At 42.2% G+C, this 14,205-nt stretch overlaps 1 protein-coding gene across 1 annotated transcript in view; it reads right to left on the reverse strand.

Annotated features, from left to right (window-relative positions):
* INTS8 (integrator complex subunit 8) overlaps positions 1 to 13,893 on the reverse strand; it is a 73,265-nt gene extending 59,372 nt beyond the window's left edge. The window contains exons 1-6 of the mRNA XM_045003098.1: positions 13,582 to 13,893; positions 7,305 to 7,479; positions 3,509 to 3,649; positions 2,847 to 2,918; positions 1,825 to 1,876; positions 164 to 346 (exon numbers count right to left, since the gene is read on the reverse strand). Coding sequence (XP_044859033.1) covers positions 164 to 346; positions 1,825 to 1,876; positions 2,847 to 2,918; positions 3,509 to 3,649; positions 7,305 to 7,479; positions 13,582 to 13,711 — 753 coding nt within the window. The 5' untranslated portion in view covers positions 13,712 to 13,893. The remainder of the gene's footprint in view (positions 1 to 163; positions 347 to 1,824; positions 1,877 to 2,846; positions 2,919 to 3,508; positions 3,650 to 7,304; positions 7,480 to 13,581) is intronic.
* Positions 13,894 to 14,205: the final 312 nt, after the last annotated feature.

The following is a 14,205-nucleotide window of genomic DNA, read 5'->3' on the forward strand; positions in this document are numbered from 1 at the left end:
TTTACAATGTATTTTAAAAAACTGAAGCAACAAATCTTATTTGGATTGAGGGACAAAAAGTTCAAATTATAGAATGTTCTAATTTAGACTGTAACGACACTACAATGACTTTCTCTAGAGAAAAAAAGAAATATAAAAAGTTGCAGTTTAGTACTCAATGTACCTGGCATTGCATTTCCTCAGTACTGATTTTCAATCCAGCTGTGGAACTCTCCGTTTCTCCATTCACCATACCAGGCTCCATGGCTAATAAATCCAGAGTTCTTATAGTGTGGACATAAAGATCTTTGTTTAATTTAAGTGCTGCTTCTAGCACCAGGATGGAATCAGCAGCCTGCTCTTTCAGCTAAAATAATTTAAGTGCATTTTAAAAATCAAGGTTTTTCTTTTTGCTCGAGTTTAAATTCACATATTGAAAACAAAAAAACTAACAACAAACAACAAACACCACACTCCTTACCTGTGTTACAGATATCCTAGTATTAAAATTTCAACTGTAAAAGTCTAATGTAGCATCTGATCCTGCATTTCTTGTGCATTCAAAATTCCCACAGAAGTCAATGAGAGTTTTTGGCACTCACTGAATGCAGGGTTGGATCCTTACTTTTCACTGTCTATGACATTTTTATATTTTGTTCACTTTGTACAGTAGAAAAACTTGTCAATTTCTTTTTGTCAGCTTGACTTCCTGATTTTAGTCAGTTTCCAGTGTATTAGCAAGTTACAATGGTTGGGTTGTAGACACCTCATCTGAATGTTTCACTTATTAAAATTAAACTGTTTCCATTTGAATTAAAAAAAATAAATAAAAGAAAGCAAAAGGTAAAATTGCCTTTTTTTGGTCCTAAATTCTGAGGTCTCTTATTTTTACAAATATCAATTTTTGGCAAATTTTCACATAGGATCTTTTTCAGAATAAGGTTTTCCGAAGAATTAAAAAATAGTGAGACTTATCAGAAGGCTTAAATAGGACAGGAGAATTATTTTAATTTCCTGTTCAAAATTATTTATATTTGCAGCACTGGATACGTAATTATATCAGTAAATAAAAATCTTGCAATTTGTTTAAGAGGCACTATAGCAATTGGCTTTTTAAAAGCATTTTCCCATATCCAAAAAAAAGTCATGAAAAATAGTGGAAAAAACCACAGAAGAAATCAGTTCAACATAGTAATGCAAAGTTTTCATTTTCTTTTAAAAAAGTTTCCATAGCAATAAATTCAACTATGTCAACCACCACAAATGTGGAGTGTATTCTTCCTATCCTACTCCCCACAAAAAGTAGAACACATTATGCACCACTGGACTTACAGTTGAGAGCTAGATATATGAAGCACGTGAGTGATGAATTCTAAAAAAAGAATCCACAGCTTGAAGTAGGTACATGTATCTATTTTCCTTTTTGCTGCCATTCAATTTCAAAGCATAAGCATTTGGTCCTGTAATTATCACTCTCACATGACTACACCCCCCTCTATGTCTACTCTATTTGTGTGAGCACAAAAAGACTCCCATAAAGAACGTTTTCACTACACAAAGCAAGTTTTTTTTACATTATCCAGAGATCAGTATCCATTATAAAAGTAGTAGAATAATAAAACAGAAAAACCGAGATATACAAATAAGTGAAAAAGCTTATTAACCAACATGATATCTTGTACAAGACTGAAGTTAAAATACTCGGATCCAATATATATATACACATATACATACACACACACACACACACACACACACACGTTACATTGCACCTCTAGTAGTTAAACCCTTTGGTACACTCACATCTGTCTGAAATCTAAACAAAAATAAAGGAAAAACGCTCACCACTTTTAAAATATTTTCTGTAAGTTCCTTTTCCTGCTGTATCTGATTCATTCTGAAGGAAAAGAAAATATTTTTAGATGGCAAGTCACAATCCTAATTATAGGACAAAACAACAACTATGTTAATTAGAAATGTAGCCCAATCCCATAAACACCTACAGTACTTTTGGGCTTCACAATTAATAAATATGCTTTTGTAGGAACTGACAAATGGTTATTTTAAAATTACTGGATATTTTAAACTGATTTCTCCATAGAGAATCTTCCCATTAAATGACCAGTTTAGTCTCAGAGACAGACATAGGAGGTTTTTTAAAAAAAATCTAATATATGCATATAATGAGGATTTTTCTCAATACATGGGCAAAGTATGCTACGCCTCTAAAGTTAGCATCTATCCTCTGTTTTACAAAATAAATAACTGCTTTTCATAAACAGACTTCATGACAATAAAGCTGACAGTATTTTGGCAATGCAATTTACAGGGATTTACAGTGTAAAAAAAGTCAAGAGGCAGTTTAAAAAAAACCACCTCTATATATTTTGCTCAAAACAATTTGGATTTTTATATTTAAGTATACAAAATGTCTAATGAAATAACCTGCGAGCTAATGAAGAAAACAAGCTTTATTCTTAAAGATTAGTAATCCAATAGCTCAGTGGATTCTCAGTCTGACTCATTTAACCAGCCTGGTATAAGTAAAGCCAGAGACTTAAAAATTTACTGAACACAGACTAGACTGAGGCCTAAGCCTACTAGTCAGAGTGAAAAACACCTGCCTCCCTTTCCTCTATGATTTTTCAAGTTCTGTCAGGCTACACAGATCATATAACAAAAATATATTTTTAAGATTTATTCTGAATACATTCATTTGATTTTTTTCAAGAGTACACTAATTCATAATTTTAATCTTCTATAGGCTATTAACGTGCCATTGTCAAACCGAAAATTCAGGTTCTGAACTATATGACGCTCAATAAATGTGATGTCAATAACATTCTGAAGAACATTTGCTGACTTACACACTTAACTGAGGTGGACCAGGTTTCACTTGTTTTACAGGAAAACTACTTTGGACAATGGTCCTAATGGCCCTATAGGGGGGGAAAAAGTGAAAAAAAATTAAGCACAGAATTGTTTGTTATTCTCATTAACATGTGATATGCAGAGCACAATGCACGCTAAAAATACCCCTCAATTTAGAAAACCTGACAACTTGTAAACATTCTCTGCATAGGGTATTTAAGACATATAATTCAGTAGCCAACACACTAAAAACATTTATGCTCAATATTTTGTTACACGACAGCATATTTTCTTTCTAAGGCCTCTTCAGACCCATCCACTTGTTGCACTCATCCAGATGACTTCAAAAGTATAGAAGAGCAGAATATTAACAATGCTATACATTTAGTTTGAGATTTATAGGGTCATGTTGAGTTTGCACACCTCTTATCTAAGTACAGAAAAGTAAACAAAGATTAAATTTAAACTGTTAGCAAGCTAAAACGTGTACTTTTGTGCATGCACGTACACCACCCCCACCAACACCCATTAAGGACAGAAGTTCAACACTTCTCTGAACAGCCTAATTTAGAACCAATGTTAAATTTAAATAGGATTAATTAACATTTCTTTCTGTATTTGACCTATGAAAATAGCTCAAAGGAGAAAGTTAGTTTACCATCTATTGTAGAGGAGTATAGCCATTGCAGTGGTTGGAGGTAAACTGGATAGGTCCACATCTACATGTTTAGTTCCTGGAGGAACTTTGCTAATGCATAGTAGTTCATTCAGCAACATATTCAGTACAGGAACAGACAAACTAAAAAACAAGAAAAAGAGGACTGTACATTTCATGTAGAAGTCCTACTTCTAGCATGTTTAGATAAGACAAAACTAGTCAGTGCAGGGCATATTACTTAAATTGATCCATAATTCCCCAGGAAAGTAAGAGTAATTTGCTCCTCTATAATAGTGACTCCCACTCACGGATAAGTTCTTCCTCCCAAACCAGGGTCAGATCCTGCTCCCACAAAGTAAATGACCTACTCTCAGTAAGAGTTTTGAGTGGACCCCTATAACAAGAAGCAACTATGTTGGATGCTAGCATCTACTAGGAAGATTCAAGGAATGGAAAACCTGTCTTATGAAAGGAGACTGAAAGAGCTTGGCTTGTTTAGCCTAACCAAAAGAAGGTTGAGGGGGATACGACTGCTCTTTATAAATATATCAGAGGGATTAATATTAGGGAGGGAGAGGAATTATTTAAGCTTAGTAACAATGTGGACACAAGAACAAATGGATATAAACTGGACACTAGGAAGTTGAGACTTGAAATTAGACGAAGGTTTCTAACCATTAGAGGAGTGAAGTTCTGGAACAGCTTTCCAAGGGGAGTAGTGGGGGCAAAAGACATATCTGGCTTTAAGACTAAGCTTGATAAATTTATGGAGGGGATGGTATGATGGGATAGCCTAATTTTGGCAATTAATTTGGCAATTGATCTTTGATTATCAGCAGGTAAGTATGACCAGTGGTCTGTGATGAGATGTTAGATGGGTTGGGATCCGAGTTACTACAGAGAATTCTTCCCTGGGTGCTGGCTGGTGAGTCTTGCCCACATGCTCAGGGTTTAACTGATCGCCATATTTGGGGTCGGGAAAGAATTTTCCTCCAGGGCAGATTGGCAGAGGCCCTGGAGGTTTTTCGCCTTCCTCTGCAGCATGGGGCACGGATCACTTGCTGGAGGATTCTCTGCAGCTTGAGGTCTTCAAACCGCAATTTGGGGACTTCAATAACTCAGACATAGGCTAGGGGTTTGTTATAGAAGTGGATGGGTGAGATTCTGTGGCCTGCATTGTGCAGGAGGTCAGACTAGATGATCATAATGGTTCTTTCTGACCTTAAAGTCTATGAGTCTATGTGCTACTTCTATTTGCCTCATATGAGTTGCGCACACTACCACACAATGGTTTAAGACCAGGGGCTAGAGTGGCACATACTCCATTATAAGTTTGAAATTAACACAGGTGATGGGCATTAGTACAATCACGGTCTTACTCTGATAAAACAGTATAGTTCCACTGAAAAGTCAGGAAAGCCCCACTCTAGGATTCTGAAATTCAATGCTATGCAACTGAAAATACCATGGTTACTAATTCAGATTTCTCTGTAAGAGAAACATTTGAAGTTCAAGTAAATGACTAGCTTATGTACCCTAAGACTTCAGAAAAATACTACTACATAATACACAGTAACATTCGTGAGAGCCCCAAAGCAACCAATTCCACATGCAAATTTAGTAACTACAGCTGGATTCTAAAAATTGATGGATTTTTAGTGCTCAACAAATAACAGACTGATCTATATGTTGTCATGCTACACAATATTGAAAGTCCTGCCAATTAATCTTCTTTGAGTATGAGAGGTCCAAGAATCTTGTCTATTTGGGCAAAAATGGGACCCATGATTCACCCTGGATGAAGCTGTAATGCAGACTGGGATCAGAGTATGCCTGCGGTTCTCAAACTTCCTTGCACCATAACCCCCTTCTGACAACAAAAATTACTATATGACCCCAGGATGGGAAACGGAAGCCTGAGTCTGCCCGAGCCCCACTGCCCCGGGTGGTGGGGTTCGGGCTTCAGCATCTGGCCCCAGCAAGTCTAACGCCAGCACTAGAGACCCTTTAAAATGGGGTCAAGACCCACTTTGGAGTTCTGACCCAATATGAGAACCCCTGGAGTATGCCATTGAAATCTCTTTAAATGCAGCTGTGTAACCTAGCATAGGCAGTTGAAACCCTAAGGTATGGGTCCTGATTATGAAGCCTTAGGACAATCAGACCCATAGTTATTCATGAATCAGTTAATAGGATGAGGGATCATATTTTAGTTTCTCCCTATTAGGGAAAGATTTTAAATTAAGACAGGACCAGTTTAGAGGGACAAAGTGAGTCTATGAAGTCCTGCATCAGCTCAAGGTTGTGGTGCATTAAGGAGACAATTTTCAAAACTGGCCTCTATTTTTTGTGAATTTGAACTCTTGATAAATTGAGTGCAAAAAAACACATGAATTAATTACAAATACAAAGGTGTGCCTGCAAAACTGGAGACCCAGTTTGAAAGTCAAGCCCATAGGAAAGCATTGATTGTTCATTTTGATTTCTACAGTATATTTAGAATTAAATTAAAAATACATTTTTGCAGTAAAAGTATTATAGCTCATATATTATTGTGGGTTTTGTATCTAATCATGACCATAAAGATTATGATTAAAGTGCTACATAAATGCAGAGACTTATAGGGGAGAACCTCATAGCACTTTTACAGATGTTAATTAAGCTTTACAACACTCCAGCAGTACAAATAAATACTATACCCCACAAACGAGGAAACTGAGTAACAGAAATTGACAAAGCTGGAAATTTAGAATCAAGGACACTAACTCATAGGCCCCTGCTCTGCTCCTTACACCACATTATCTGAAAATGTGGAATACACAAGGAAGCACAGCTTATAAATATTCAAACATTAGAGTTTGGTGAGAAAGGAGAATAACTTGTTTATGAATACCCCATCCCACCTATATAAAAATTTGTTTGAAGACAGTCATATAGTCCAATATACTTATAAAGATAGCAAGCTTCTTTATGTCTTCATGAAAATTATGCTCTCTTTATACCACTTCAGCAAAAATCAATTACTCCTACAATACAGGGAAATTAGATGAATTTTTAGTTTTCCAGTGAACCTACTTGAAACCAATGTTGTTGTTGTTTTTTTGGCACTCAAGCTTTAAAATAAGCTTTGTAAAGCTTACAATCCAACATTAAACAAATGTAATAAACAGTGAGAAGATGGAGAAGGACAAAGGTTACAACAATAAGAGCATACCTTTACTTAGGTTCAGAATGTGAACATCTTATAAGGTTTGCTGTGTTTCTTTTTTAAATTACTATTACTGCTACTACTACTACTACTAATTCCCTTGTGGGTGTTGCAACATCCCTGTTTATGGCCTGGCTTCCTTACATCATCAAGAGCAGGGGATCGCAAACTTTTTTTACTGGTGACCCCTTTCACACAGCAAGCCTCTGAGTGCAACCCCTCCCCCCCCAGTAAATTAAACACACTTTTTAATATATTTAACACCATTATAAATGCTGGAGGCAAGCAAGATTTGGGCTGGAGGTTGACAGCTCGCGACCTCCCATGTAATAAGTTCACAACCCCCTGAGGGGTCCCGACCCCCAGTTTGAGAACCCCTAATCAAGAGTCTTATTTTACCTACTTATAAACAGATGGAACTATTATAGTTGACTGAACTGTTAAATTCCTTCTCCTACCCCACGTCAAATTTTCTTTTCAAATGTCTCAGTTGGAATACAGAATAGGATCCACTTCCAACTTGTTAAAAAACAGAACTTGGGCCACATTGTAATTTAAGATTTTCAACCTGAAATGTATAAGCAATACCTTTTATCTAGTACATCCAAATCCCACTTTAAGTGTGCAGCAACTTTAAGAGCAAGAAGTTTTAAAATACGGTTTCTCTTGTTATCAGGTGGAGGCTGGACCTGGTTCTGCTCATTCACTGATGGCTTAGAAGCCTGCTCTAAAAATTGGACAATCAACTGAACAGGTGGAGGATCTATAAACAGGAAAAAACAAACAAACAAACAAAAAAAGCCACACTTTTAACTTCATTTTTAGGCACAGAAACAAAACGTCATATTGAAACAAAATTACAACCATGAATATTGAGCAGAAAATGTTCTTGGCATTTATACTAGCATCTTTTTTGCTTGACAGAGATTCTAACCTCAAAGAATATCATGAGTTTTTACACTGAATTTAGCCAAATTCTTAATAAAATAAACTTAGATTAAATTATGATTTTATCATGGCACCCAAATATTCTTCGTATTTATTTTCACTGTTGTGCACTACTGTTACTAAATTTCAACCACCACCAACCATAAGAGAAAGCATTCCCATATTAAATGTGTCTTGAGCACATTAACTATTAGCTGAGAGTAACGAATCTGGCAAATAGAAAGGTTAAAACCTGATTTTGAGCAGGGCTCAAGGTAAGAACATAAGAATGGCCATACTGGGTTAGACCACTGGTCCATCGAGCCCAGTACCCTGTTTTCCGACAGTGGCCAATACCAAATAGTTTAAAGGGAATGAGCAGAACAGGACAATTGTCAAGTGATCCACCCCCTGTCATCCAGTCCCTGCTTCTGGTAGTCAGAGGCTTATGGACACCCAGAGCAAGCAGTTGCATCCCTGGGCATCATGGCTAATAGCTACTGATGGACCTATCCCCCATGAATTTATCTAGTTCTTTTTTGAACCAATTATAATTTTGGCCTTCACAACATCTCCTGGCAACAAGTTCCACAGGTTGGCTGTGAGTTGTATGAAGAAGTACTTCCTTTTGTTTGCTTTAAACCCGCTGCCTATTCATTTCAATTTCTTAAAGGTCTTCAATAAAATGACTAATTGTTGTAGACTGACAATAATAGTTTAGAATAACAGTAACAATAAATATTTCAGTCTTCTTCAGAGACCTCTCAGGATCTTTTCCAGTACAGCCTCACTGGAATTAACATCCCAAGAAAATAGACTTTTCCCTCATGGATAACTTCAAATTCGGCTGGAAATAATCTGTTTCCACTTCTGCTTTTCCATATGCTATTTAGAGGTATGCAATTTTTTTTTTAGAATTGTCAATTAATTGCAGTTAAGGCATGCAATTAACACTTTTTTTAAAAAATGAGAGTTAATCGCAAACCTCTGGAGATGGGACTCCAGCATCAGGGCAGGGAGGGAGACACCGGCTGGGTGAAGGGGGCCACTACCTATGGCACCATGCTCAGGGGGGCACCGCTGCATGTTGGGGCAGGGGCGCCTCTCCTTCTGCCACCCTGCTCCAGCCTCCTCTCCCTCAATGGAGCCATCCCAGCCAAGCTGCTCTGAACAGGGAGCATTCCTTCTGTCTGCTGCGCAGAGGAAATGCAAGGGGGCTGAAGTTAGGCTCACCCTTCTCCCTGACCCCAGGTCAACAGCAACCAGGTACACGGGTAGGGGTAGGAGGACATCCTGTCTGTTGAGGATGGCTCAGGAATGAGCGCTGCTGGCTGAAAAAGAATTCGGGCTCCTGAGTGCTTTGCTTAAAGAGACAGCGCTTCCTGCGCGCGCGCGTGCACACACACCCCAAACCAAAAATATTGGCAAAAATATTTACATAAATGGTATTCTATTATTGTTTAACAGTGCGATTAATCACAACTTTTTTTAATTCACAATAATTTTTTTTAATTGTTTGACAGTCCTAATTCTGTGTTATAGAGTTCAAGTCAGGGGAAAGCAGTATTGAACTGATCACTAATTTTTCCTACAGCTTTGATTGCTTTTAGTATTCAAAAATTAGAACTATTAACTTTTTCCTGTATTTTACAAAATACAGGCGAACACTGCTAACTTAGACATAAAAAATTGTGGATTAATACTAGGATATCTAAATTAACAATGTAGATTGGGCCTGTCATATTTAGTCTTTTGTGAAGATAATGTGACTTCAGCCATGTCCAGGGTCTTTGGTGCTACAAGAATACAAATAAATGACAGTTTCACTTTGTAATTTTAGTCAGATTCTCACTTGAATAAGGTAAAATTTTCATGGTTAATAATAGTATCTCAGAAGTCCTGATTCTAAACAGACAAGGCTATGCTAGCACAGTACATTTAGAAGGGCATGCAACTTGATTTCTTGAAACTAACAAGATTTTGAGTTAAAAGAAATTTCAGGTACAAACCTGCCTAAATCCCTCTGACAATTTTTGTGGTTTTACAATCAAATTTTTTGTTTACAAAAAAGAAATGCTTGTCCTATTGCTGTGTGAAAGGACCAAACAAAAAGGAAAACTGTGAAATGAAGTATCGTTAAATGAAACATTAAACAAAAAAATAAAAAACCTTCTAATTTATCCTGTCTACACTGGCACTTTCGTTGCTACAACTTTTGTTGCTGAGGGGTGTGAAAAAACATCCTCCTGAAAGACAAACGTTTTAGTGATGAAGAGAGCCGGTGTGGACAGTGCTTCGTTGGCGGGAACCACGCTCCCATCGATGAAGCTACCGCTCCTCGTTGGAGGTGGTTTTATTTTGGCACCAGGAGATCTCTCTCTCCTAGTGATAAAGAGTGACCACACAGCACACCTTACAACGGCACGGCTGCAGCAGCACAGCTCCACCATTGTAAGGTGCGCTGCGTAGACATAGCTTTAGGTGTTAGAATATTGGGTAATAAATTTTAGAACAGCAGTTTTGGTTATTCTTTTAAAACCTTTTTCATTACCACAAGTCAGTTTGCATTGAAGATTTATTTTCTCAGTTATGCTCAATTATATGTTAATATTATTTAGTAACTGCATAAAACACCACAGGTGTGCATGCTTCTTTAGATAGATATTTGCAGACATGACGACTAACTCATGTGGACTGCAAAGGTCTTGATCTTTAATATATTTACTATGTGACACAGACCCTTCTTATTATGAGTTATCCCACTGTAGTCACTGGCAGTAAGCATTACATCCTGTAACATTTGCAAGATCTGTCCCTAAGTGGTGAACGACAAACATATTGCTAGAGAAATACCATCAGGCAAGGGGGTGGACAGAAAGGCAGGGGAGAGATAGGACTGAATAAAAGGTGGTTATGTGGTAGGTAGGCTAAGGTTAACAATATGAATTTTTCTTACCATCATTTTCACTACATGGGTTATCTGAGAGACTGTAGGACAGGGATCGGCAACCTTTGGCATGCAGCCGGTCAGGGAAATCCGCTGGCGGGCCGGGGCGGTTTGTTTACCTGCAGCCAATCGCAGCTCCCCCTGGTCGCGGTTCACTGTTCCAGGCCAATGGAGGCTGTGGGAAGCAGCGCAGGCCGAGGGATTTGCTGGCTGCCACTTCCTGCAGCCCGCATTGGCCTGGAACAGTGAACCGCAGCCAGTGGGAGCTGTGATCAGCCGAACCTGCGGACACTGCAGGTAAACAAACCGCCCCAGCCTGCCAGTGGATTTCCCTGATAGGCCGTGTGCCAAAGGTTGCCAATCCCTACCGTAGGAAAAGGTGGGCTTTAAGGAGGAATCTGACAGAGACAAATAGCACAGCACATGAAAGATATTCCTGATGTAAGAAAAGTAAAGTATGCAAGTGCTTGAGAAAGACAAATAAAAGAAGCATGGAGAAAAGCAATGAGCAGAAAACAGAGCCTGAATAGAAGTGTAGCAGCAGGTGACCAACAAGATGTAAACAGAGGCAGTGCTATGGAAGGCTTTAAAACAGGCCTGCACAACTTGCAAAGTGGCGAGGGCCATATTACTCCAAAGAAAACAGCTGAGGGCCGAAACATCCCCCCACAAAACACACACCCCGCCCCAGCGCCACCCACCCCGCAGAAACAAACCCTCCTTCCCCAGCGCCGCCCTGCCGAAACAGTTGTTGGCTGAAGGAGGCGGGGGGGGAGGGAAGAAACGGCGTGCATAGGGTGACCAGATCACAGCAGTAAAATAGGGCCCGCCCCCTCCATCACACTCCTCCAGGGGTCACTATATTACTGCACAGAGCAGTACCAAAAATTAAAATAGTGAAAATGGATGCTCCCCTCCAGCTACCGACTCACCGCTCGCCTCCTCACCCCCCTCCCCAAGTATAAAACCTCGCTGCCACTGCCTCCCCCCGGCTCATCATCCCCCTCCATGAAATAAGGGGAGGGGAAAAGGGGGATAGTTTGAAGGGATTTTCTGGGGCTATGAACTAAGCTGGGGAGGGGAAAGGGGGGGCAGTGTGACGGGATTGGATGTGACTGTCCAACACACAAACACAGGGACCCCAGGAGGCCGGGGTGGGGGAAGGTCTCTGGACCAGGGAAGGGGGCAGCAGTCGGGGCAGGGCAGGTGCAACACACATACGTCTTCCCCAGGGATTTCCGGGCTGCCCATAGACAGTTCAACCCCCACCCGATTATTACAGAGGCCGCCCTGGGACCAACCAGCACAGTAGCTGCCCTGCTCCCAACCGAAGGGGGGTGGGGGATCTCAGCCCAGTCCCTCCCCCTGAGCTGCGGCTCAAGCCCAGGCCGGGTGCCCCTCCCCTCGCTCGGCACTTACGGGCTCTGCCTCATGCCCAGCGCTTCCCGCCTCAGCAGGCCCCAGAAGTGACACACCTGCTGTACGCCAGGTGGGGGGGAGCGGGAGACGGAGACACATGTGGTTCTGGCCGTCAGGGTGGTTGGAGCACGGTGTGCGTGAGGCTGTGAGGCCCCCCCGGGCAGGGGGCGAACCCAGCAGCCCCACCTAGCCGCTTGCCCGCGGGCCGCACAGCAAGTCCATGCGGGCCGCGTGTTGTGCAGGCCTGCTTTAAAATGCGAGGATGAAAAATATGATTTTGTGTGTGAGAGCATATTACAGTGATGTCTTCAGAGCAGCAATATTTTAATAAATAACAAAAGAACATAATACTTTTTTCAGGTTTTAGCAAATATAAACAGTGTCCAACACTTCTATTTTCTACCTATACAGCATACACAGCTAGTCTTCAGTATGAGGTCAACTGCTACCTCTGGAAGTATTTTATGTCCTTTTGCCTCCTGCAGCTGAGCTCATTGCAACCATCGGGTCATAAGACTGCCATCGATTGTGATTCAACTGGATAGGCAATCCTATATCCTGAAAGCCTTGCTGGCAGTCATCCCAAAATTGATCTAGGATCAACACACTGTCTCCTCCTAAACATGCCTTGTAACAGGCAGTCTTCTTGCAGTACTTTACCGTTATTTATCATTTGTTCAATACCTTGAACATGTACGGCACTTTACAAAACTAAACTAGTAGCAGGGACTGTGTCTAACACTTACAGTGTAAATACAGACAAAATGAGACATCGGACAATATAGGAAAGGGATGGAAAGACAAAGGTTACTTTGCACTTGCTTTGGTTAGTTTGTGCACTTTCACACTGAGATGAAGGGATGGACAGGCTTGAGAGAATGAGGCAGGCTGTAAAAAGGAAGCCAAGAAATGGTGGAGGCTGGATGCACTCATAGGAGCAACAGAACATAAGAAGGGCCATACTGAGTGAGACCAATGGTCCACGTAGCCCAGCATCCTCTCTTTGACTGTGGCCAGTGCCTGGTGAACAGAACAGGACAATTATCAAGTGATCCATCCCCTGCTGTCAAGTCCCAGGTTGTGGCAGTCAGAGGCATGGCGGTAGCCATGAACTTAGCCAACTCTTTTTTGAACCCAGTTACAGCTTTGGCCTTCACAACATCCCCTGGCCCGGGCTCCACGGGCGGACTATGCATTGTGTGAAACGCTTCCTTGTGTTTGTTTTAAACCCACCACCTATTAATTGCTGGCTCCTTAACAGACAAGTCTAGCGGCTCAAAAATGACGCCCGACCATCAGCCCTGGAGAGCGAAGCCAGCCGAGTAGCTAAGGTCTGCGGCCCTGAGACTGAGGCCGGGCCTGCCACCCCGTCGCCTCTCTCTAGGCGGCGCGTCACAGCTGGGCACGAGCCGCAGCGAGTCGGGGGCGGGCCCGCGAGCCCAACGGCCGCCCCCGTCCCTGCATGTGAGACACCGAGCAACGCCCGCCGGCAGCTGCTCCCGAGGCGTAGGCCGCCCCCTCCCCTGGCCGCAAACCGACCCCGCAGCGCCCGCTAGCCCTGCCGGCACTAACCAGGGCAGGGCTTCTTCAGGTGCGTCTCCAGCAGCGCCTCCTCCAGCAGGAACTCGAACCAGGAGGTCTGCGGCGGGGTGCAAGGCCGGCTGGACGTGGCCGCTTCCCGGTCAGCGGCTTCGGCGCTCATAGCGGTAGCTCGGCTCTGCCCCGCGGCGGCTCGCTGAGACCCAGCACCGCTCGGCGAGCAGGTACTGCGGGGGGGTGAACTCGCCTCGCGGCCCCCCTCTCCCCCGTTCGTGGTCTCCCCTTTGCCGTCAGCGACCCCGGGCCACACCCATCAGGCGCCCGAATCCCTCACTGGTTGCCCCGCCCACGGCCGAAGGAGCCCTACGTACCAAGATGGCCGCCGCTGAGGCTCCTCGCGGAGGGGGGAGGCTCCGCCCCATTCAGCATTTCTGGCCACTCAGAGAGCGGCTGGGGCTCGGCCGTTGGCTCCGCCCCCGTTAGGGGAGGTCTACACTACGGCAGGGGTCGACGCTCTGAGATCGATCCACCGGCGGTCGATTTAGCTTTCCTGGCACGTTATTCCTCCACCAGTAACTTTCTAGCCCTCGGGCTTGGGTGGGAGAACAAATGCAGGGCCGTAGCTCAGCAACCAGACACGCAAATACAGAGGGCACC

The sequence above is a fragment of the Mauremys mutica genome, chromosome 2 (genome assembly GCF_020497125.1).
Source record: "Mauremys mutica isolate MM-2020 ecotype Southern chromosome 2, ASM2049712v1, whole genome shotgun sequence".
Lineage (NCBI taxonomy): Eukaryota > Metazoa > Chordata > Testudines > Geoemydidae > Mauremys > Mauremys mutica.